Here is a 23,795-nt window from a genome sequence, read left to right on the forward strand (position 1 = left end):
AAACGAAGCACACAAGAGAGCTTAATATAGGTCTCCACACTTTGTGACCTGCCAATCAAAACACAGCTCAGCAACCGGGTCTGGCAGTCCACGAGGGGCTAAATAAGCCTCCTTTCAAAAATGCCTGACTGGGATTGCAGAAGAGTGTAGGAAGTGACAGACTGTGGCGACTGTTGGTCTGTATTCAACTTGGTGGGTCATAAGTTGTGCACACCTAGTTTAAATATACACAGGGAGACATGATACTCAGTGTTCTGGAATGCATCTGAATAATGTGCTTTTTGGCCTGTTGGCTGGCTACCAAATATGCCTGCTTCTTGCTGCTTAGCGACGTACAAAATATGTATGAATGACATCAAGGAAACTCCCTTTATATTCATGTTTACTTGGGAACACATACACGGCAGGTTTTACGTGCTACCAAAAATCCACAAAGCCAAACAACCTTGAACATTCCAACAACCAAACAACCTTGAACATCAGCCAACAACACAGCTACTGAAAGGATTTATTTCTATATTGACTTAAACTTACAAAACTTGGTGCAAAGCCTCCCATCACATATCAGAGACACTAATGACTTCTTACTTGAAGTCAAGTCTCTAAAGAAGCAGTGCCAATTCCACACCAATACTATACTTTGGATGTTACAGCTATTTACACCAATGCCACATAAAGATGGTGTTCAGGCTTTAAATGAGTTCCTTAACAACAGAAATTCTAAAAATCCTCCAACAGAGTTATTTGCAGTGCTTTTTTAAAATAGAAAAATAGGTGTCGGTACTCGCCATGAAGTTGTTACAGTAAGTGTCACCCTTTTTAACCAAAAAGAGAGAGGTGCTGGTACTTAATACCCTTCAGTAAAGGTAGAGGTACCCCTGACCAATAGGTTCAGTCGTGGACGACTCTGGGGTTGTGGCGCTCATCTCGTTCTATAGGCTGAAGGAGCTGGCATTTGTCCGCAGACAGCTTCTGGGTCATGTGGCCAGCATAACTAATCCATTTCTGGTGAACCAGAGCAGCACATGGAAATTCCATTTACCTTCCCGCCGGAGCGGTACCTATTTATCTACTTGCACTTGAGGTGCTTTCGAACTGCTAGGTAGGCAGGAGCTGGGACCGAACAACAGGAGCTCACCCCATCACGGGGATTCGAACCACCAACCTTCTGATCAGCAAGCCCTAGGCTCTGTGGTTTAGACCACAGCGCCACCCATGTCCCCATACCCTTCAGTACCCTCTTTTAAAAAAGCTCTGCTTACTTGTAATAACATTTAAAGGAGAGCATCACTTGCAAGTACAAGGCATGGCTATTGTGCTACCATTGCTCCATCTTATGGAAATCTATTCTTGGGAAAACTTTAACAAGACAACCCATAAGAGCTCATTAAGAAACCACCTGCATGGTGGTGCCAATATCTTTGTGGTCTGAACGTAGAACAATTTACAAATTTCACCAAAACTATGTTCATCCAGCTAAAGATAAAAGGTAAAGGACCCCTGGACAGTCCAGTCAAAGGTGATTATGGGGTGTGGTGCTCATCTCACTTTTCAGGCTGAGGAAGCTGGCATTTGTCCACAGACAGCTTTCTGGGGTATGTGACCAGCATGACTAAACTGCTACTGGCGCACAGAGGACTGTGATGAGTGCCGGAGTGCACAGAAATGCCGTTTAACTTCCCACTGCAGTGGTACCTATTTATCTACTTGCACTGGTGTGCTTTTGATCTGCTAGGTTGGCAGAAGCTGGGACAGAGCAATGGGAGTTCACCCCATCAGCACGGATTCGAACTGCTGACTTTCTGATCGGCAAGCCCAAGAGGCTCAGTGGTTTAGACCACAGCACCACCCGCATCTCTCATCCAACTACCAAGTTTACATTCAACAGCACCACTGATAATCCACACATCCCTTTTCTTGATGTCCTCCTCACCATTGCAAACAATAAATTAGCCACTGTTCTTTATAACAAATCCCCTGATAATGCCCACATCTACCTATGCTGGAAATCCTGCTATCCAAAGCATGTATTTTTTAAAAAGTGTCTACACCTTGGCTTTCAGGAGCAAATTTATTTGCAGCAACAAAGATAAATATCAATGAAGGATCAGAGAGCTGAAAGAACACCTTCTGTGAAGAGGGCATCCTCTACATCCACCAAGCTTCCATTTTGTTTAGAGAAAGCCTCCTGCATCAAATGAGGTGCCAAGTAACAAAGAGCAATATATCTCATTTGCGGTAGATTTCCATCCAGCATCTCCTATCACCTGGTAATAAGAGAAAGCTACCTTTTGTTAGCAAATACTGAATGGCTTGCTAAAGGTATCACTGCCAGCTTCCAAATGTATGCAAACTATTAGTGAGAGCTGTACCACAGATCAGCAATCATGGATCTCATCCATGTAATTCCAAACCCTGAATCACCTGTGTGTATCTCTTGGTGATAGCTACCTTCAAAAGCACCAGGAGAAGTAGAACATAGTCAGCTGTTTTAAACTCTTTAATATTGTGTTTCAATGTTGTAACTCACCCTGGGACCTTAGGGTGGGTAAATAGTAATAGTAATAATAATAATAATAATAATAATAATACATCGAACAATACATTACCTGTGGGTCCTGCAATATAATTTATATCATTGAATGTAAAAAAGGGATGTCATATCCTGTATGCAGGTAAAGCTACAATTGACCTACGCAAACTTTTTAGAAACCACGAATTGGTGATTTTGACAAAAGGAATTGGAGTGACCTGCTGCTAAACGTTTTAATACAAACAAATTCTTTAATTTATCATTAACTGCTGTAGAGATGCCAACAAATCCAACAATGTTAGCAAAATAGGAGAACATCTGGAGGTACATGATGGATTCATTAAAATCACACGGCCTCAGCCAAGAGGGTAGTAACAGCATCACTCAGCTTCAGCAAATGAAGGTCTTCTGAGCACCACACCCTCAAACCTCCAACTTTGGGAAGAGCAGCATTTTCATAAGAGCAACTGTTGAAGAGCAACCGATGAAGGCAGAAACTCAGATGTTTAGCTATCAGAATTTAAAATTTATGTTTCCTTAGTCACAGTAACAAAATATATAGTTTTAGTGATTAATGGCATCCTACCAGGATCCAGAACAAACTTGTCCAGAGTGCTGTTTGATGCTTCCATTGCTTTCTGTCCCTTCCCCTCTCTATATAAATCATAGCAAATTTACATTTGACTTTATATTTTGTGTTCTTTTGGCAGCTTACATATCACATTTCCAATGTGCCCCTGATGATGTGTATGTTTGCTATTCTCCCTAGCTGCTTCTTTACCGCATATTTACACCGGAAAGCCACTCCTTAAAACTCTAGCCCAAGTAAGAATCAAATGACTCATTATGTTAAACATGCCAAAGGACATAAGTAAAAGGTGAGGCCTCTAGTTCCAGATTTATTTTAGTTTCCCTTTATTTTAGCCTCCTTATTTTAGCATGAAAAGAACAAAGTGGAAGAAGAAGCCCCTTTTCTGTCCATGGGATATTCTGCGACATTCTGGTACCCTCTTCTTTTCACCCTCAAGCCGTAGTCCTTCCCAGTGCTTACATGTTTGCTACTCTCACTCACACCAAAATATCACTCCAGAACTTCCTGAAGCACTGGAATCTGTTGCCTGTTTGTTCATCCTCCCTTTCTTAGCTATCTCTCCTCCCAGTCCCTTCCCTTTCCTGTAGGTGCAGAAAAATGGTACTCATAGCCTTTGATGAGACATAGCTAATGTCCCCGAGTATGTCAGACTAGTTTGTTTCATTTGGTGGCTTGACTAGTGACAAAAAGCTTTAGAGCTCTATTCTGGACATTGAATGCTTCACAGACTTTCTATGGAAAGTGACAGGGAAATGCATTGAAAAGTATGGAATGAGTAGATAACTAACGGGGAGACATGTAAACTCCCCAGTAAGCAAGTCAGAATGAATGCAGGATGGATGTTCATTGCTGTATAACCATCCCACAAACCAATCAGAACAACTGCTCAATAAAAGCTGGGTATAATCTAACTGCTGCATAAGCTTTGTGAAAGTAAATCAAAATGAATACTAAAAAAGAGAGAGACTGTTTATAGGGACCCAGAGAGAGAGAGAGAGAGAGAGAGAGAGTGAGTGAGTGAGGAAGCCACTTTGTACTGTCTTGAAGTGAAATCCCCACAGCATCGCGTTGCTGAAGACTAAACAGATACCTTCTTTTCAGGGGATAGAAAGATTCTTGAATTCTGTGTAGTGTCAAATCTGAAGCAGGAAAACCTGCATTCAGATATGTGCTAACATAAACACAGTAAGGCTTGAACAAAATATATACTGTATCTCAGACACCGGCTGAATTTCTTGGCTGTCAAATGGCAATATTAAAGAACAGTGTCACACACTGTTGTTTCAAAAGCCCAAAATAAAAGATGGAAACATCATTTGCAGTAAGCATCATGAATTATAAACCGTATTAAGATGGAACAAAATAAAAATAAATATTAGCATTAGTAATATTATTAGTAATATTTATATGGGACTCTTAACTTTTAGTGACATTATCAAATGTGTCTTTGGCCACACCCAGAGTATATAGTAAAGGATATTTGTCACTGAACTTGGTGCCCTGATTATATTTGCTTTTTCAGCTATCAGAGCAAATACAGTATTCTGAAGCTCTGATTCTCAGTCCCATATAAGATAACAGCACTGAATGGAGAATTCTGGGGGGTTGGTGAATGTGGCAGCACAGTGATAATACAGCAAAAAAAACCAGGACAGGACAGAGGGTGAAACCTATTTAAATCAATAAGTCTCAAAACTCATATATCCACAGTTATTATTATTTTTTTATATTAGATGTCCCAATGATAGCTGAATGTCCTCTAAGAGGGCTTGCTGCAGACAGAGACACTTTCTGACTTGGCTCTGTTGACGTTGGTCAGAGCTTCCCTAGTCTCTGCCAGTGAATCCAAACAGCACTGTTTTGATTATATCTTCCCTGCCTGCATCTTGACTCTCCATTTTCCATTGTGAGGCTATTTAGGCCACAGGAAGAAATCCCAAATCCTATGTGTCCCTTATGATAGTTATCAGCAGCCAAAAGCACACAGGGCACAATAGCATGTGCCTTGTCCTGCCGTGTGCATGTAATATTTAATAGCCTCTTTTCTGTTTCTTACACATCGTCGCTTGACGCTTCTTAGAATAAAATCAATGAAAGCATTCTTAGCAAAGCTGCTGTCAAACCAGCCAAAAGGCTGTTTCACGTGGCCTCAACATATTCAAGATTGGCTCAGGGTGTGGTTGCACCTGCGTTGCTTGGGCCCCTAGGGCTAACCTCAGGTATTTGGACAGCCCAGGTGAAATATTAAAATGATGTCCTGCACTCCCATTCAGACTTCACTGCTCTGGCAAAGCCTTCCTCATGCCTGGCTATGTGACTTGCAACAGACTCCTTCTGTTCTGGAGCCGAGTCTGCTGGGATCATTGACTGGCTCACCTCTGCCCCTCCAGAAGTTCTGTCTCCAAGCCCTATTAGGGTGGTACTGCCCAGCTGCCAGACAGTTAAATGTGGCATGAGGCACCCACTGTACCATTTGTCCTTCCTTGCTTCCAATAGTATGCAACCAGAGTCCATTGCTCAAATTATTTGGGGGTATGGGGCACTGCCCCACCAACCTCAGCCTGCCCTCAGCCAGCCTTCACCTGCCTGCCTTCTTACAACTAGCTGTGATGACTCTGCCTGCCATTGGCTCTAGCTCCCTTGGACGTTGACCTTCCTCCCGCCCCACCAGTCACATTGGCACCAGTCACAACCGGGGGAAAGGTAAAGGGACCTTAAGGAAATCTACAACCCCCTGAGTCACCTCCTCAGCTGTTGTTGAGATGATGCCCATAGTGGCCTTTGAAAAATAGTAGCTGGGAGGGGGCTCATCATCATCATTTTTTATTTATACCCCGCCCATCTGGCTGGGTTTCCCCAGCCACTCTGGGCGGCTTCCAACAAAGTATTGAAATACAGTGGTCTGTTAAACATTAAAACCTTCCCTAAACAGGGCTGCCTTCAGATGTCTTCTAAAAGTCTGGTAGTTGTTCTTGTCTTTGACATCTGGTGGGAGGGCGTTCCACAGGGCGGGTGCCACTACTGAGAAGGCCCTCTGCCTGGTTCCCTGTAACTTGGCTTCTCGCAGTGAGGGAACTGCCAGAAGGCCCTTGGCACTGGACTTCAGTGTCTGGGCATCACATCTTCTTTAATTTGAACACTGAGAATAGATATGTTCTGCTACTACATCAGCAAAATGGTTTCCCCAGTTAAGATGCCTGGGGCAGACACCTACAGTTACCCTATATCAGGTTAGTTTCATACATTGCACCCATTTTGAAGTAATAACACAGAGCAAATTTCATAACCTGTGATGCTTTTTCTACTCTCAGTGCTGGCCTTGAGCCTGGTTTGGCCGTGGTGAAGTGTACTTGTAGGAAGTGCAGTGTGAACCTGAGGTGAACCACAAAATGCCAGAGAAGAAGGGGGAAATAAAGATCTACATCGGGTACAAAGGGGTGAGTGAAAATTTACATTGGGAAGAAAGGTGTGTGTCAAATCAACCTTACCCGATGGTTGAAGGGAATCAAAGACCATAATGCTCCCATGGGAAGAGGCCTGTTCTAAATCCAGCTGGGCAGGTGCGGAGCCTAGGAGACTCCAAGGGCAGCTCCGCCATTTCCTCCCTAGGGGTAGGAGGTCACCAGCAGCACCTCTTATTTGCCAAGAGGCCGCTGTAGTGGTGACACTGGGTGGGGGGCTAGCAAGGTGGTGGCAGATCTGACTTCCAAGGCTTGTACCACAGCTGTCACTGCCACTATGGCAACAGCTGCGGGCAATGCATTCTTGGAGGCCAGATCTGCTGCCCCATGGATCCTACCACCTAAGGCAGTTGCCTTGCCTTGCCTTGCCTTGCCTCATAGGTGGGCCAGCTCTGAGTGTGAGTCTGTGCACATATCCCCTGTATATTTTTTCTTAGCTGATCTGGATGGCAAAGCACCTGATTTGCTCAGAAGGATAAGCACTGGAAATTCCTGAGCGTCTGCAGGCATGATCAGCTTCTGCTCCAGAGATCGAGTGTACAAAGAAGAAAGAGAACGAGGGAGAGAGAGAGAGGGAGTGAGACTTAAAAGACTGTTCCTCGTGGTCACTCTTGAACTTTCTCAGTACATTAACAGCTGAATGTTAGGTAAGTATAGAAAGCAATGAAGGGGAGGAGGAGCACAATGGTGTTATTGTTGGCCAGGGGTCTCCCACCAGCCCATATCCTCTTGGTTTCTCAACTCCCAGAGAGGTGCAATTTATCAACTGACTTGATGAATGGTCACGGATTCAATTGTGGGGTGGGGAGAGGCGCAGGATCCTTCCCCACCCAGCTGCTGGGGTGACTGTCCTGTTGACGTCAGACATTTTTACCTCATCTCCTGGCACCGGGACGTTATATTTATAACAGCACCAGGAGTAGTGGAACTGGAATAGGCGTGTCCCTACTCCATCATCTCTGCTTTTTTCCTCATTTGCTTTTAAAGCTGCCCTTAGAGTGTGAGAGAGCAATTTTGCTGCTTGTCTCGCTCGGGGAGAGAAGAACGAGCAGAGCTGAGATTATTTGCCGAGTGGGTGTGCGGCAGGAATTTCCCTGGTTTGCCCTCTGCTACTGAAGAAGACGCATCTAGCCGTGGGAGCACAGAGCACACTCAAGGTAAATCAAGCTACCATGATGGGATCATAGAGCAAGAGGTTTGGTAGGAGGGAGTCCTGTAGCTCTTTCTCAACCTGACCCCAGGGCATGCTGCTGTGGTGCAGTTTGTAGCTTCATTTCTGGATTGCTAGTCTGCAGATGGGATTTTCCTTTCATGTTTTTAGCATTACAAAGACACCCATCAACAGCCATTCTTTGGCTCTTTCCTAGAATCTGAAAAGTGCAAAAAATTCCTTATTTATGTATACGCACTGGTGCGCAAAGCATGCCTTCCCTGTAGATTTATTTTGCGTTCTCACAGCTAGCAAGTCTTAACTGGAGTACCTGGAATTCTGTTGATTTAGCCCTGCTACTATTAAGCAAGTTGGTGTCCCGTTGGCGTCAATGTATTCATTCTGTTCAAACGCATGCAGCACTGTTTAATTGGTTTGTGGATCTGGCTGTTTGACCTCTAGCTATCAGCTGCATGTGGTTTTAAGATAGCTGTACACCCTTAAGTGGAGGGTAGCAAACCAGGCAGTGAATGAATGATTTGCAGCCCGGTACTATGCATGTTTACTTGGCAGCAAGTTTGCATAGGTCTACAGCCTGAGTGCTTAAAAGTATTTTTCTTTTTCTCAGAAATGGAGAGGGTGGGGGGATTTCTGCCTGGCCCTTGTACAACCAAGGCAAGTGCTAATGTTAAAATGACACACAGGGGTTCTGATTTGGAAATTTCTCACCAGAAGAAGCAGCTTACCCTGCATTCAGTCTTTATGGTGAGTTTTCTGTATTCAGTTATCTGAAGGAATGTCTCTGAGGATACAGCAGATGGAGGAAAGGGGTGTTCCTGCTTGATACAGTGCTGACAGTCCTTTGGAGAACGCGGTGCATTCACCTACACCTGCAGGCAGTTGGGGCCTGACTCAAAACATTAAAATTTGGTGGCCCACATTTGCCCCAAAATGTCACATTCCATTAGAGGGCAGCGCCAGACCCTAAAGTGAGTGGGGTCAGACCCACACACAATTACAGTGGTACCTCGGGTTAAGAACTTAATTTGTTCTGGAGGTCCGTTCTTAACCTGAAACTGTTCTTAACCTGAGGTACCACTTTGGCTAATGGGGCCTCCCGCTGCTGCCGCAATTTCTGTTCTCATCCTGAGGTAAAGTTCTTAACCCGAGATACTATGTCTGGGTTAGTGGAGTCTGTAACCCAAAGTGTTTGTAACTTGAAGCGTCTGTAACCGGAGGTACCTCTGTATGCACTCAACACACATAATCACACAGAGAGAGGCGTTTTTCATGGGGAAAAGAGATATATATTTGTTTTTCAGTTGAAGTTTCGCTTTCCATTTTTCATTCCTTTGGACTCCCCACTCTGAAAGTTTTTAAAAACAAGCAACCTAAGAAAGTTTGACTGTGCAGAAGGCAAAAAGCAACCAGTAATGCCCGCTGGAGATTACACCACCAAACTTCAAGTCATGCCATATATACGTAGCTCTTTAGTCTGGAACTTCAAAAGGCAATTGCACCCTGAAAATACTATACCTGAGTTACAAAATGTATGCCTTTTGATTACACGATCCTCACTGTAGTAAATAATATTTTTAAATATAATGGTACTACTAGATTAGTTCACCATATGCCTAGATTCCATAATCTATAACTCAGTTAATGAAATAAGGCTTTATCTGAATCAGCTTAATAATTATTTGATTCCTTTGACATCTCTAAGTAGTGTCTGACTTGGTTCAGCTGTTCTGATATTATCCCCTTCATAGAATTGTAGGGTTGTAGTCCATTTCACTCTCTTTTTCAAATCATGCTTTATCATGCTTCTCTTAATTTCTACAGGTCTTCCTTTAGGGCGGCATCCACTTTAGGGCTGTCCTGAGGCACCATGACCTCCCAGCCAGTCTGTCAAGGCTTAGATAGAGACTATGACTTCCTCTGTGACACCAAGGACTATTGGGGCGTTGTTGTGGAATCCTTTGCTACCGCTGGTGCTGTCGTCACAGCCATCCTGATCGTTGTGCTCATTTTCCTTGTATGTAAAGTCCAAGACAACACAAAGCGAAGCCTGATCCCTGTCCAGTTCCTCTTCCTTCTGGGCACTCTAGGAATCTTCGGCCTCACTTTTGCCTTCATTATAAGGCTCAACGAGAGGACTGCCCCCACCCGCTTCTTTCTTTTCGGGGTCCTCTTCGCCCTCTGCTTCGCCTGCCTCCTGGCCCATGCCTTCGACCTCATCAAGCTGGTGAGAGGAAGACGCCCATTTTCGGTACTGGCGCTGCTGGTTTTCGCCATCAGCCTGACCATTGTGCAGATTATTATCGCCATACAGTACGTAGCCATCAACAGCCAAGAGCTGAGAGCCCTGAACTCCACGGAAGGTCTGACACAAAAAAGCCGCGTGGACTTCGTTCTGCTTCTCATCTACGTGCTTTTTCTGATAGCCCTCCTCTTTGTGGTCTCCACTTTTGTTTTCTGTGGGTCATACAGAAGGTGGAAGAGGCATGGCACACACACCTTCTTCACAGCCCTGTTCTCCATAGGCATCTGGGTGGCATGGATCAGCGTGTTCATGACAGACTTTGGGAAAAGGCCAGAATGGGACGATCCCACTATCAGCATTGCTCTGGTAGCTAATGGGTGGGTCTTCCTGATGATATATGCAGTGCCTGAGCTCTGTTTCCTCACCACTCCACGGAAGCCTGGAGACTACCCTCCGGAGAATGATGCCTGCCAGCCTAAAGTCCTGAAAAAAACCTACGGAGTAGAGAATCGAGCCTATGCTCAGGAAGACAACGCGCAAGGTATGGCTATCCATAGCAATGCCTGTATGTCTGGGACTGGCAAGTGCTTTGTGTGATAGAGAGAGCATCTTTGGCAAGCTAAAAATATTCAGATGCTGCTGAATTATTATGTTTTAACCCATTTTAAAGCATTCCCTAGGACAGCTTCCCATGTTGCAGAGCACAAAGAGGGCCATACTGGACGTGTCCTTGGAAAGGCAGGCACTTTTTAGGACAATCCTGGGCCACAGGGGAGGTGGGAGGCCAGTTTCCTAGTGTTTCCTGTAATGCAGGCTCACTGCCACCTAAGTAAATGCTTCTATAGCCAAAGCCTATATAATGATTTATGGCATTCATTTGTCACTTTTCTTTCTTTCTTAAATCTTAAATCTCAAATCAACCTGTTGCACACCACATGGATCAGGATTCAGTCAGGTCCCAAAATGGGAAATATTTTGGGTGGCTGAAATCCTAGATGCACTTACCTGGGAATAAGGCCCATTAGGGGCATCTAGCCCAGTATCTAACCCACTGCCAGGGTTCTCTCCCAGTCCTACCAAGAGATGCTGGGGCTTAACCCAGGGAATTCTGCATGCAAAGCAGATGCTCCTATGGGCGTAGCCAGGATTTTTGTTAGGGGACAGGCCTTTTGTTAGGCGGGGGCAGAACCTTAGTTAGCTATGTATTTATATTTATTGATTTGGGGGGCAGCTGCCCCTCCCTTCCCCCCCTTTGGCTACGCCCATTGATGCTCTGCCTTTGAGCTACAGCCCTTCCTTTATGCAAATGACAAAGGCTTTCATTCTGAGTAAATACAAATTGGACTGGGCTGCACAACACACTACATCAGAGGTTTTCAACCTTTTTGGCTCCACAGCTTCCTTGACCAACTGCATTCTTTCTGTGGCACCCCTGTGGGGCTCAGGAGCCCAGTTTTGTCACCCCTTGCCTGCAGGGCTGGCAGCCTCTTATGCTTTTTTGAACACCCTCCCTTGTGGAGTGTTCCCTCAGCCCCCTCTCCACTCTCCTTGGGAGTCCTCTGAGCAGCCACAACTGTTGCCCCAGTCTCTGAGCTGCCCCCCCACCAGAAAGAGAGGTGCTCCTCACACTGCCCCACAGGGGCTTGGGAGGCACCCCCTGGCCAGCCCCAGAGGCACTATTTGCCTGCAGAGCTTGAAGCTGGGGCTGCTGTAACAAACAGCCATGCAAGCCTTTGGGAGAGATGCAAGAGGGTGTCAAAGAGGAGGGAGAAAGGGAAGAAGGAACAGAGGCCAGTGTTGCCCACAGCACCCCTGACCATCCTTCAAGGCACCCCAGGGTGCCACGGCTATAGTTCCCAGGGTGTTTTAACTGTATTGTGTATACACAACTGTTGCTGTAGATTGTTGTCTGGAATCAAATGGAGTTTGCTTTGTTTTTGTGGCAATATTAAACACACTGACTCACTGCCTCCCCTTGCTTGTCTTTTTCAGTTCCAGATGCAAACAGGGGTCCTTCATATCCTCCATATTCAACTCACTTCCAGCTGCAGGTAAATAAACAGTCAGTACAGGAATGATTCGTTGCAATGCAACTTCATTCAGTCAAGTGGCCTATGAAGGAATTTCAACATGTTTGGATAATTATTAAACATTGTCGAGTTGGTGGTGGAGCTGCCACTCACATGAGGTTATGTGGTCTTGGGGCTGTGTGGGACACAGAGAACAACTCAGCTAACAAGCTGCATTTGACGTCTGGGTAACGCGAGTTCTTTTTGGCTGCGTCGAGACAACAGAATAGTTTATGTTGGGGCAGGTAATAGAATTGGCTGTAAACTGCAGATTGCTGTAAATTGCAGTTGTATAGTGGGCCCTGTATGCAACGTCCGAGCCAACCTGAGATCACTCAGTGAGCATTTTAATGCCACTGCTGATATTATTGAAGACAAACAAAGTCAAGTATGAGTGAAGGCGATGCTTCCTTCTGATCACATGGTTGTTAACCAGTCAGGAATGTGTGCCTCTCCCCTCCAAGCAGTCAAAGATTATTGCTGTGGAGGTGATGAGTCTCTGTGCTTATAGCAAATGGTGGACGAGTTGCTTCTTCTCTAAACAGGCAAAGAAAGAGAGGGGATTGTGGGGAGCTTCCATGTCCAAACTTCGAACGGAAGATGCCAGTAACTGGGGAAGGAGGGGTTGGGATAACACTGAAGCACTTTATTCACCTTCTGCAGCATTCTAGAAAATTAATTAAAAGGGAATCAGTTTTGCAGCTACCAAAAGCTTTCACGAGCCCAACCCAGCCCCATTGGCTCAAGTATATTTCCATGCAAAACTAACCATGTGGTAACGTATCTAGCATGCAGTTTTGTCTTGACGGGTTCTCTTAAAAGGCCTGCCACCTCAGGAACCACAGACTACAGACTTAAGAGTTTGGCTGACCTTTACCCCCTGATTAACGAAGGATTTCCCTATACATTACCCAGGCTCACTTCCATTATAAGTGACCCAAGCGCTGGATTTTCTTCTAGGTCTTTAGAAAAGTTGGCCACTACCAACCTGCCACTGCAAAAGTTGGGGCAGGGGGCTCTTCCTCAACCTAGTTAAAAAACAGTTCTGCTTTCTCAAAAGAAACATTCAACAGAACACATGTCACTTAAAAACCTTACAATTCCACTTCCTCCCTCTTTGTTTGCCTAGAACCTTGAGCCCCAGCAGGATTTCTCCATCCCACGGCCGAAAACCCGAACCAGCCCATACGAAGAGTATTCTGGAGGGAAAGGTGTCAAGTAGCCGTCCTGCTACTAATGCCAGAGAAGCCATTCTGAGTCGGCGGAGATGCTGGAAATCATCACGGATATAGCGGTGCTTCAGTTTTTATTAAATCAGGGACAGAACTCAGCGCTGCAGAGGATGAAGGAAGATGCCTGTCCTTTTCTCCTGCACACCTTTTATATCTGCCTTCGTACACTTGGCACTTTATAATGTTTTCTTTTACCGTGTTTCTTCATTTAATGAATTGCTGTAGGCTTTTTTTGAGGTAGCCTCTCATTCTTGCTACCTTGCTGCCCTGCCTTCTGCCACCCAAGTGCTGAGGGGGAAGGTCTGAAGCATGGAGCTTTCTCTATAGAGCTCTCGTGTGGTTTACACCCATGATTTGCACAGGATTCTATATCACCTGGGGGGGGGCAGCCCATAAATTGGGGGGGGGGGCGGTGAGCCTAGCCATGCTCTTCCCCTCCACAGCTGCAATTGCTTAAGAGGCAATCTCCCAAATAGGGCTTATGGCTTCTCTCAGTTCCACAGAGAATTCTATACCTCAGCATTTTGCCCAAGCTTGTTTTTCTCCTCACAACACAAGCAGGAAAGATTATATCCATCCCATTCACTCGTGGGGTTCCCTGTCAGTAAAAATGTGAGTAAAGCTCAAGGAGTATTCTTGGCCCAGGCCACATACCTGAAATGTATGTATTTGTGTTTTCTCCTAACCTCCCCCCACTCCACCTTTGCCCTTTGAAGCATTGGAATTTGCAGGAATCTTCGATGATAACTGTACCATTTAGAAGCCTGCGAAATCTCCGAATGTCTTCCTTTTAAGAGGTGGCCTGTATCAGTGGCTGTCTTTAGTCCTACGTGCAATGCCAGGCCTGTAATAGCACTGCTATCCTCAAATCCTGTCAAATTCTTCCTACCTGCTTTTGTGGAACTGAGTCACAAAGGGAAGTGGCCCAAACAAAAACAAATCAGCTTTCAAACCAGGAAATCGCAGTATTTTTAAACGTGAAAGTCATTCCAAACTGTCTATAGATCTGCTTTGAACACAGGAAGAAAGCAGAGGGAGGGGGAATGAAAACAGGTTTTAAAACTGTGTACAGCTTTGAATGAGATTTCTTCACAGGCTTCCTGCTTTTGCCATTGGTGCCTAATCTCTCCCCTGGTGAGACTTCCAAGCCCACTGAGCATGCTTAGGGGACCTAACATTAAGACTGTTGGGAGATGGGGAGATTGCTCTGCTTTGCAGAGGACAATCCTGCAGTTTGAAGGCAGTGATGTGTGACAGCATAGAAACGGGATAGTAGATTAGAATAATTATTTCTAAATATGCGTCTCTTCCTATAAATTAGCACATGCAAATTTTATGTGCTGTTGTGTAGAGAGGACCCTTGACTATATGTAATACACAAACATAAGGAAGTCCTCTGAGTGTGTGAACAGTGGTGTGAACAACCAAAACAATGCATTATTGGGGGGGGGGAGGCGGAGGCGGATTGCAAGAAGTTGAGGGATGGGATGGGCAAACTGATGCATGGCCATCTCCTGCCAAAGCTACCTGAGAGATGAACATGATCTCTTGAAGTCAACATGGCAACAACTCCACAGAGAGCAGTTAGTCAAACCCTCCTGGGGGAAAAAAAATACCTACCTATAGATCTTCTCAGCACGGGTTTCTTCCTGTCATTCATTATTAGCAGATTTCAGTGATAGAGAAAGGGAAACTTTGGAAGCATAATGGTGGCGGCGGAGGGAATACATTGAATGCCACTAAGGCTGCAATCCTATACCCGCTTACTCTGGGATCAGCCTCATTCAACTCAGTGGGGTTTCCTGCAACTCTTTTACCACTGTTAATTAAACAGCATTTTAGGACATACTAACCGCTAGCAAAATGTTGCATATTGGAGTGCTGCTGTTCAGGATTCCTCCCACTCTACTCTGCTCTATTCCCCCTGTCCTGGTTTTTCATTCTCCTTCCTGCAATAGCCAGTCACAATTTTGTTGTCACTAAGCTTGCTCAGTCTCCTCATTGGGCTGTTTGGAGAGGTAGTTTCCTCCTAAGAGTTTCGCACCTTCCCGAAGATTTTCTATACTTCTGCAAACCTTGGGGTTCCTGCTGATAGTTTCCTCTTGGTGCAGTTTTGGGCTATATAAGGACCAGCACATAATAGTATTAAGATTGATATTATATGATTGCTTTATATGATGATTGCAGATGGGGAAGAACACTGGCGATCACAAGCCTTACCCATATGGCAAACACTTCCAGAAAGTTGTTTCAGATTTTAATGGGGAGTTGGGGAAACTCTTTTACAACTGGCTCAAGAAAAATAAGACACAATTCAGAGAAAGTCAAGCTTCTTTTTCCATTGATTATAATGGGATCCATTAGTCCTGTGCTTAACAATGCTCCCATTAAAATCCATTGGGGGGGGGGAGTACACAATTTTTCTCCTTAACCTGTGGGAAAGGATTCTTCAGGTTTTGTTTTTGCTTGTGTGCTTGTAAATATATTATTATTTATTTGTTTATTTCTCATACCACACGGAACACATTGGTCTGCATTTAATAAATAATTATAGACGGTGTGTATTGGTAATGTGTTCTTTTGACAATTTCTGTTCATGGTACATATCCACCAAAGCACTTTGCATAGGTACGAAGACCATGGCAGGGTTTCAAGATACAGTGGTACCTCGGGTTAAGAACTTAATTCGTTCCGGAGGTACGTTCTTAACCTGAAACTGTTCTTAACCTGAAGCACCACTCTAGCTAATGGGGCCTCCTGCTGCTGTTGCACTGGACCGCCGGAGCATGATGTCTGTTCTCATCCTGAAGCAAAGTTCTTAACCTGAGGTACTATTTCTGGGTTAGCAGAGTCTGTAACCTGAAGCGTCTGTAACCTGAAGTGTATGTAACCCAAGATACCACTGTACTATACTGAAGGGTGCATCTTTGCATATCTAAGGGGCTGCGACCAGGTGCGTCAACTATAGGGGACTGAGGTGTCTTCAGCACCTTTGATGCTTGTTTGAAGGGAGCCCAGCCCCCTCAGTATTGAGGGGCTTGACGTGTATTGCACACGTGTGACATCACACACATGACACATCGCAGCTTCAGCACCTGGCTCTGCCAGAGTGCTCAGCCTCTTCCATGCATGATGTCGTATGCATGTACCACAAGCTACGCCCCCTCAATCTTGGGGGGAAACTGGCATCTCTGACTGAACCATCGGAGATCATATTGCTAGGAGAACTTTTGCTGACGCACAACTCCCGCCGTGCCTGGCTATTGGCCATGCTGCCTGTGGCTGATGGAAGTTGTGGTTCGGCAACACACAAAGGGCCTAAAGTTCCCTGCACTCCTGTTTTAAAGTCTTCAGTCCTCTTTGTCTCATGGCCAATGAACCCTGAAAAAGGAAAAGAATATTTTTTTATAGAAGTATGATTCATATATCATCGTGACACTCCCAGACCATTTTTAATTACCGGCATTTCTGTGTTTATATGGCATGTGTGTGCCTGGGTGTGTTCATAGAGATCCTTGCATTGCACAGAGAAAGGAGGGTGCTGGGTGGGGAGGTGTTGTGACAGCATCTGGGATCATATACATGCAGAAAGATGCCAAAAATATCCATGAGATGAAAGCAGCAAAGATGCTATAGGAAGTAGAAGAGGAAAAAATAAGTTGTGTTGGAGGGCAGATGAAAAGAGGTGAGACCAAGGGAAGCAAGGGAACTTGCCTGTATGGCAGGGGTGGCCAATGTGGTGCTCTTCAGACTTTATGCAAATGCAACTCCCATCAGTCTTGACTTTCCCCAGATAAAAAATGCACTGAATAAGTGAATTCATGAGGCTGACATCAGTTTTTCAACCAATATTTCTGCTCATCACACTTTGATACCTCATTCCTCCCCCTGGGAGTGACAGTATTGCCTGAATGTGAGGTGTTTTCTTTTAACCCTTGCTAGCCCTTTTCAGCTGCAAGCTATACAATCAACATGCCTAGTTTCTCAGTTAGGAGTGCAAAAGTTTATAAAGTTTAATGTTTATAAACTTTTGCACTCCTAACTGAGAGCAGGCATTGTGGGAGCATCACATAAACAAGTTCAGCTCTGGATGGTTTATGGAATATGTTTTCTAAATTTGTGCCCCCTTACTGGTCCAACAACAGCCTTGGGTAAAATTCTTGTCCTCCACATTTGGGGTGCACCCTTTGCACAAACTTTTAACACAGAGCTGCTTCTTTTTCTCATATCCTTTGAGGACAAGGAAAAACTATGGATCAGTCTGATAAGGTCAGCTCAGTATATTTCCCTCAAGGTGTCCCACCAGGAAACAAATGACACATCAGTGGGCTTACTTGTACTGAAGCAGCTTTAGTTCTGCTAACATTCATGTGTGATATCAGTAATCCTAAACATACTTACTAGGAAAGGTATCCTTTTAAACACAGTGAGGCTTATTTCAGAGTAAATGTGTTTAGCCAACTAAGCTGGAAGTAGGAAGGCTTAATCTGTTTACAGATCATATTCTACAAATGTACCAATGGCAACTGGACAGACTGATTTCTGACACAGGAAATTAAGAAGACCCTGATTGGATAGCCCAAATGCCCATCTAGTTAACCATCCTTTTCCCACCAACCAAATGCCTGTGTGAGAAGGTCACATGCAGGACATGAGCACGATAGTCCTTTTCCCACCAACCAAATGCCTGTGTGAGAAGGTCACATGCAAGACATGAGCACGATAGCATCCTCCCCACTCATGTTCCCTGGCAACTGGTATTCAGAGACATGTTGCCTCCAGTACTGGAGAGATAGTACACAGCCATCAGGACTAAGAGCTGCTGGTAGACTGATCCTCCATAAATTTGTCTAACCCCTTTCTCAAGCAGCCCAAGTAGGTGGCCATCCCCATGTCTTGGTGGTGACAAATTCCATAGTTTAACTAGGAGCTGTAAAACTACTTCGTGTTGTCTGTCAACATTCAGTGTCACTCATTTAAGTATTACCAGAGAGAGAGGGAGGGAGAGAAAGAGGGAGAGAGAAACTTTCTTCTGCCCATTTTCTCTGTACAGTGCTTAATTTTATACACTTCTACCATGTCTCCTGTTTACCTTTTTTTCTGAACTAAACAGTCCCAAATGACCATGAGCTTCCTCTCAGGACAAGGTGGCCCTTCCAAGTACCGTAGGTCCCAGCCCTGTCTGAAATCCCAGATAGCTGCTGCTATCCATGAGTGTAGACCAGCCCCGTCCAAGACATCCAGAGCAGTGGTCCCCAATTTGCTAAGTACTGTGGAGCCCCTGTTATTCAACAGCCAAGCCATAGACCCCCTACTTTTGAAGGTTTTGATATCTCTGTGGTAGTTTTTGTTACATGAATGGTGCCACGGACCCCCAGAGTGGGTTACATGGACCCCCAGAGTCTCCAGACCACCAGTTGGGAACTGCTGAGCTTGAGGGCACCAGACTGGGGAATGTATGCAGTAAGAGGGACCATTGGGCTGACTTGTTCCAAGGCACCGCTCTGCATTTCTCTTCGTTCTTCGAAGGTATGCTGCCGTCTTTTTGCTTCCTCACATTCCTCCCCCTTTGCTGCTAACCTCCGTGGATTCCCCAGGGGTTTGCCCTCCACCTGACCTCTCCTGCTCTGTACTCCATGCTTCATGTCTTTGAAGGCATCCTCTCTTTCAATGTGTTCTCCTCCATCCCTGCGTAGAACGTCCTGAAGTCGCCCAGCTTCTCCTCCACCCTAAAAGTCAACATGCTGCTATGCTGTGATCAAAAGTTTCGTAGGAAGCTGCTGTTTGCTTTTCTCTTTGCCATGGTGACTGCACACAGCGCTGGATTATGTAATGGATAATGCACCCATCCCATTTTAAAGCACATGGACATGGCTGATGAATAGAGGGCCTTTTCTTTCTTTCTTTCTTTCTTTCTTTCTTTCTTTCTTTCTTTCTTTCTTTCTTTCTTTCTTTCTTTTCTCTCTTAAAAAAAAGTCTTTCCCACCCAGTCCAAAACATTAGGCTGGGTCCCAACATTTGGCTTGACAACAGCAATGACCAAATTCACTTGAAGGTTGAATGTCAAGAGGTCTTGAATATTTCAAGGTGGATTTCGCAAGTGCTCTGACTCAAGGATTGGAGAGCTGCATGCGCTTGCATCTGCTGCCAGAAAAGGGATCAAGGGCAATTGGGAGACTCTCTGGTCTTCTGAGAAGAGCATAAAGGCAAGGTGGAGACTAGCCTGGCAACATCCATCAGCCAGAGAGCAGGGAGCAGGGAACAGGGATAGACAAATCTTTCCATTCAAGTTTATCTCTTTTTTCCATTCACAAATTCAGTTTTCCACATTTCAATACGTGTGTGTGTGTGTGTGTGTGTGTGTGAAAAGTCCAGCATTTCAGTGTGAATTACTCCTGACATACACATTTTTGTACGCATTTTGTACACACACATTTATTTACACTTTGTTTGCAAACAATTCCCCCTGATATAATGCATTTCTGCATGGTGTGTTTAGTTGGAGAATGGCATCACAAAATGCGGAGATGTGTCATTTTTTAAGAACAACTGTGTTTCAGTTAGCATATTGGCTTGAGAAGTATGAATTATGTCATTTCACATGAAAATGCAAACAAAATCCAATTTATCTCTCCTCCACTATCCCCCCCCCCCCGGCAAATCATCCTCTGAGCATACAATTCACGTACATCATCCTTCTATGAAGGATTGTGTCAGGGAAATGGTTGCATAACAGCAAAGAATGGCCAGTCTTTCCAATTTGCATGGAATCTGAGTTGAGTAGATGGGTGAGATTTATCAAACTGGAAATGAAGGTAGGCTGGGTGTGATCTAAGCAGATGCTTTGCATGCCTAAAAAGGGCTGTGGACCACATTTCCACTCGAGCCTTTAAAGGAAAGAACGGCAAAAACAGCAGTTTCGGCAGAAACTTCTATAATCTTTTTACCAAGTCCACAAATCCTGTATGAGTTGAGTGGTTTGCTGTTACATGTTACATGTGCTTTGCTGGGTCTTGAGACTGCGCTGATAGCTGTGCTCAGAGTGGACCCATCAAAATCCAGTGACCTTAGCTTTTTCTAGACTAAGTTAAGTCCATTGATTTTCAGGTCTTCTCTGAGCATGATTTAGTCAGATACAACCCACTGTTTTTACATTAGCTTTCAGCGTTATTGGATTGCATTTTTTTATTTTATTGATTGATGTCCAGAGTGGTTTTACAATCAGTCCCTCTACACAGGGAACTCGGGGAATTGTAGTTCTCTGAGGGGAGCAAAGGGTTTCCTCACAACCCTCAGCACCTGCAACAAACGATAGCTCCCAGAATTCTTTGGGGGAGGCTATGACTGTTTAAAGTGGTATCATAGCGCTTTAAATGTATTATGTGAATGCGCCCCAAATTGTGAATCCTTCTCTTTTTTCTCATGGAAGCCATTTTATAAGGGTTCCAACACCCACTCTGAAGCAAAGTCTCCACACTGAGGCTCTGTCATCACCACCACCCACAGCCTAAAATGGGGAGGCCCCGGACGCTTCCGCAGTATTGCAGAGGTCTCATTTATGGGGCACTTGCTGACTGAGGAGGAAAGAAGCCTGAAGGCCAGCAAAGCACCGTGAGAGAAGCTGCTTTTCACCTCTGAGGACGAAAACATAGTCATATGAGGTGGCCGGAGTATTTACCCAGGGGGATCATTGATTCAGATATTGGGGTGTTTTTCCCACCCAGCACATTAAAATGGAAGGATACTCTGTGAGAGGCATTGTTAGGGGGTGTCCCAGGAAACCCCAGGTCTTTTACAGCAGGCCCCAGATCTCATACTCCTCAACTGTCCTGCTTTAAGTGGGACATTGTGGACTTACAGAAGCCATCCTGGCTTCTGACTGGATCCCAGGATGTCCCGTTTTGACTCTCACAAAGAGTGCAGCCCCACAAGATGTCTCCTTTGGGGCACTGTGCTTGCACACGAGTCATTTGGCGAGTCAGTTGAGTGGAAACGTGACATCAGGCAGTGTGCTCCCACCAGAGTACCCACTGTTGAGGTTCATGAAGAAGAAGAAGAGTTTGGATTTGATATCCCGCCTTTCACTCCCTTTAAGGAGTCTCAAAGCGGCTAACATTCTCCTTTCCCTTCCTCCCCCACAACAAACACTCAGTGAGGTGAGTGGGGCTGAGAGACTTCAGAGAAGTGTGACTGGCCCAAGGTCACCCAGCAGCTGCATGTGGAGGAGTGGAGATGCGAACCCGGTTCACCAGATTAGGAGACTACCGCTCTTAACCACTATACCACCCTGGCACACTTAGCTCGCCGCTAAGCTGGTGAAAATCTCTACCCCCCAACTGCCTTCTTGTTCATGGTTCTCTCCAAGCCCCACCTCTGGTGGGGGTGAAATGCAGCCACGCAGAGAGGGCAGGAGCTGGGGCAGGGCATATTCATGGATGAAGAAAGTTGGGGTGACAATTGTTTGGGATGGAAAAAGGAAGGGGTGCATGTGAAAGTGAGTGGAGGGGAGGAGGAAGAAGGATAAAAGTGAGGTGTCCGGTGATGGAATGGATCTAGGTCTCTCTCTTCCTCTGTCACCCTTTACTGTGATCAACTGCAGTCATTCTGTCACCAAAAGGCGCATGTTCCAATTTTCCCCTGCAACATGTTGGCGGGTATGAGCTCTCCTGCCCTCTCTCCACTCACCCCAACTTTCTTCTTCTTCTTCATTGCTTATAGGATGGCTGGACACACTGCAGTTGGCTAGGTGATCCTAGCCAATGCCATCTTACTTTCAGAGAGGCAGCTACATAGGCAGATTTGTGTTGTCATCCTGTTCTCCAAGTCCTTTAAGTACCTTGCAGTAGTCTACAATATATTACAAAGGCCTGCAAGGTGTCTGTTCATTCTTTAAATAAAAGCTGCCAGGCCACAAATCTTCCAAGCCTGTACTTTCTTTTTTAATGATTAGGTGGAGCAAGCCAGTGTTCCAGGTGAGGCTGTGCATTCCTGGTCCCCACCCTTCCTATGTCTCTCTGGGCATGAGGTTCCAAGTTCTGTCCCCAGTGCCTCCAAAGAATCCTGTGCAGCTTGAGGGTGAAGAATCTCTGCCCATGATCTGGAAGAACTACTCCCTGTTTGGAGCAGAGCAGGGTGGCCAATGTGGTTTCCCCACTTCGTTGCTGGACTCCATCTCCCATCATCCCTGACCATAGGCTTACGCTGGCTGGGGCTGATGGGAGTTGAAGTCCAGCACCATCAGTTTATGTGTTCATCTGAAAATTTTAATTCTCTGACTGGGGAAGAAAGAAGGTAGAAGTTGGAAGGAAAGACATTTGCCCCTTTCTAGCCCTAAATATTTCATATTCAACCCCCAAAGAAACCTGCTCTTTCCATGGTTTCTCATGGTGGCCGTACACTCCCAAGGCAGGGCTGTAAGGGATAGGAGAGCCCGAGGAAGCATCTTTAGTTCAGGCACAGGGAACCTGTGGCCCTCCAAATTTTGTTGGACTTTTAACATGGCTCATGGTTAGGGATAATGGGAGTTGTAGTCTGATAATTTCTGGAGGGCCACAGCTTTTGCCACCCCTGCTTTAGAGAAAGGTTTGGAGCAAATGCTTCCTGAGAACACGGTTCTGCTCCACGTAGAACCAATCCTATCATTTCTTGTCCTTTCTCTCCCTTTAATGAGTGTTAAAACTATAAACCTGAGGGGAAAGTGTGTAGCCCTTTAAGCTGCAGTCCAAATGCAACTTTCTCTCTCTTTTCCCTAGCTCCCCTTCGTCTTATTATTGTAATTTGCCCCAATGTGCCCCAGTCTTACTTAGTTAATCCCTACTGAGACCTCTCTGGAACATGCAGTGCAGGGATGTTTCTCCATCCGTTTTGTGTGGTTATTATTTTTTCTGAGTGTGACATCATGTGGTGAGATACAGCTGTTGCATCATGGCAGGAAGGGCGACTCTCAGCTTTCGGACAGCTTCCTTTAGGTGGTGCTCAATAGTGAGGGTGTGTGGCCTGGAGTGGGACAGAACCCGAATCCTGAAATGCAGTCCCTCCTAAATAACATGTTTTGCCCTGCACGGTCTCAATCAAGAGCAGACTTCAGCATGCAAAAATGAAGGAGAAAAAAATGCCTTCTTGTGCTCCTACGCACATGAAAACATGCTCTCCGTACGTTTGTAATACAGGCGACTCCCCACTTACGCTGGGTTATTTTCTAACCCCCCGTGCGCATAAGTGGAAATCACCTTTAAACACCTTTTAAGTGCCCTTTGTGCTGCTTTCTCTCCAATCCTGTACAAAAACACTGTACCAAAAATATCCGCAACTGGAACTGAAGCTCTGGGGCCGGCAAGGAGACTGGAGGACGTGTGGGAAAGAAGGTGGTGCTGCTGTGCTACCCCACACGCCAGCTGCTAGGTGGGGAGGCTGAGCAGCCTAAACAAAGTCCCACTGTGCTTCCAGTCTCTTCGGGGCTTCCTCTTCAGCCTCCAGGGAGAGTCTCCTCATGAGC

The 23,795-nt window shown here is 45.4% G+C and overlaps 1 protein-coding gene across 1 annotated transcript; it reads left to right on the forward strand.

Annotated features, from left to right (window-relative positions):
- The first annotated feature begins 7,094 nt into the window (after nt 1–7,094).
- On the forward strand, nt 7,095–15,860 carry GPRC5A (G protein-coupled receptor class C group 5 member A). The gene is made up of 5 exons (XM_083400194.1): nt 7,095–7,233; nt 7,574–7,743; nt 9,579–10,540; nt 11,992–12,050; nt 13,198–15,860. Exons 3-5 carry the CDS (start codon nt 9,625–9,627, stop codon nt 13,288–13,290), a joined length of 1,068 nt encoding a protein of 355 aa, XP_083256320.1. The 5' UTR covers nt 7,095–7,233; nt 7,574–7,743; nt 9,579–9,624; the 3' UTR covers nt 13,291–15,860.
- Nucleotides 15,861–23,795: the final 7,935 nt, after the last annotated feature.

The sequence above is a fragment of the Podarcis tiliguerta genome (genome assembly GCF_965153285.1).
Source record: "Podarcis tiliguerta genome assembly, chromosome: 10".
Classification (NCBI taxonomy): Eukaryota; Metazoa; Chordata; class Lepidosauria; order Squamata; family Lacertidae; genus Podarcis; species Podarcis tiliguerta.

Coding starts and splice junctions, on each gene's coding strand:
- GPRC5A (XM_083400194.1), top strand. CDS start 9,625: ATGACCTCCCAGCCAGTCTGTCAAGGCTTAGATAGAGACTATGACTTC. Junction 10,541..11,991: donor TCAGGAAGACAACGCGCAAG/GTATGGCTATCC, acceptor TGTCTTTTTCAG/TTCCAGATGCAAACAGGGGT. Junction 12,051..13,197: donor CAACTCACTTCCAGCTGCAG/GTAAATAAACAG, acceptor TTGTTTGCCTAG/AACCTTGAGCCCCAGCAGGA.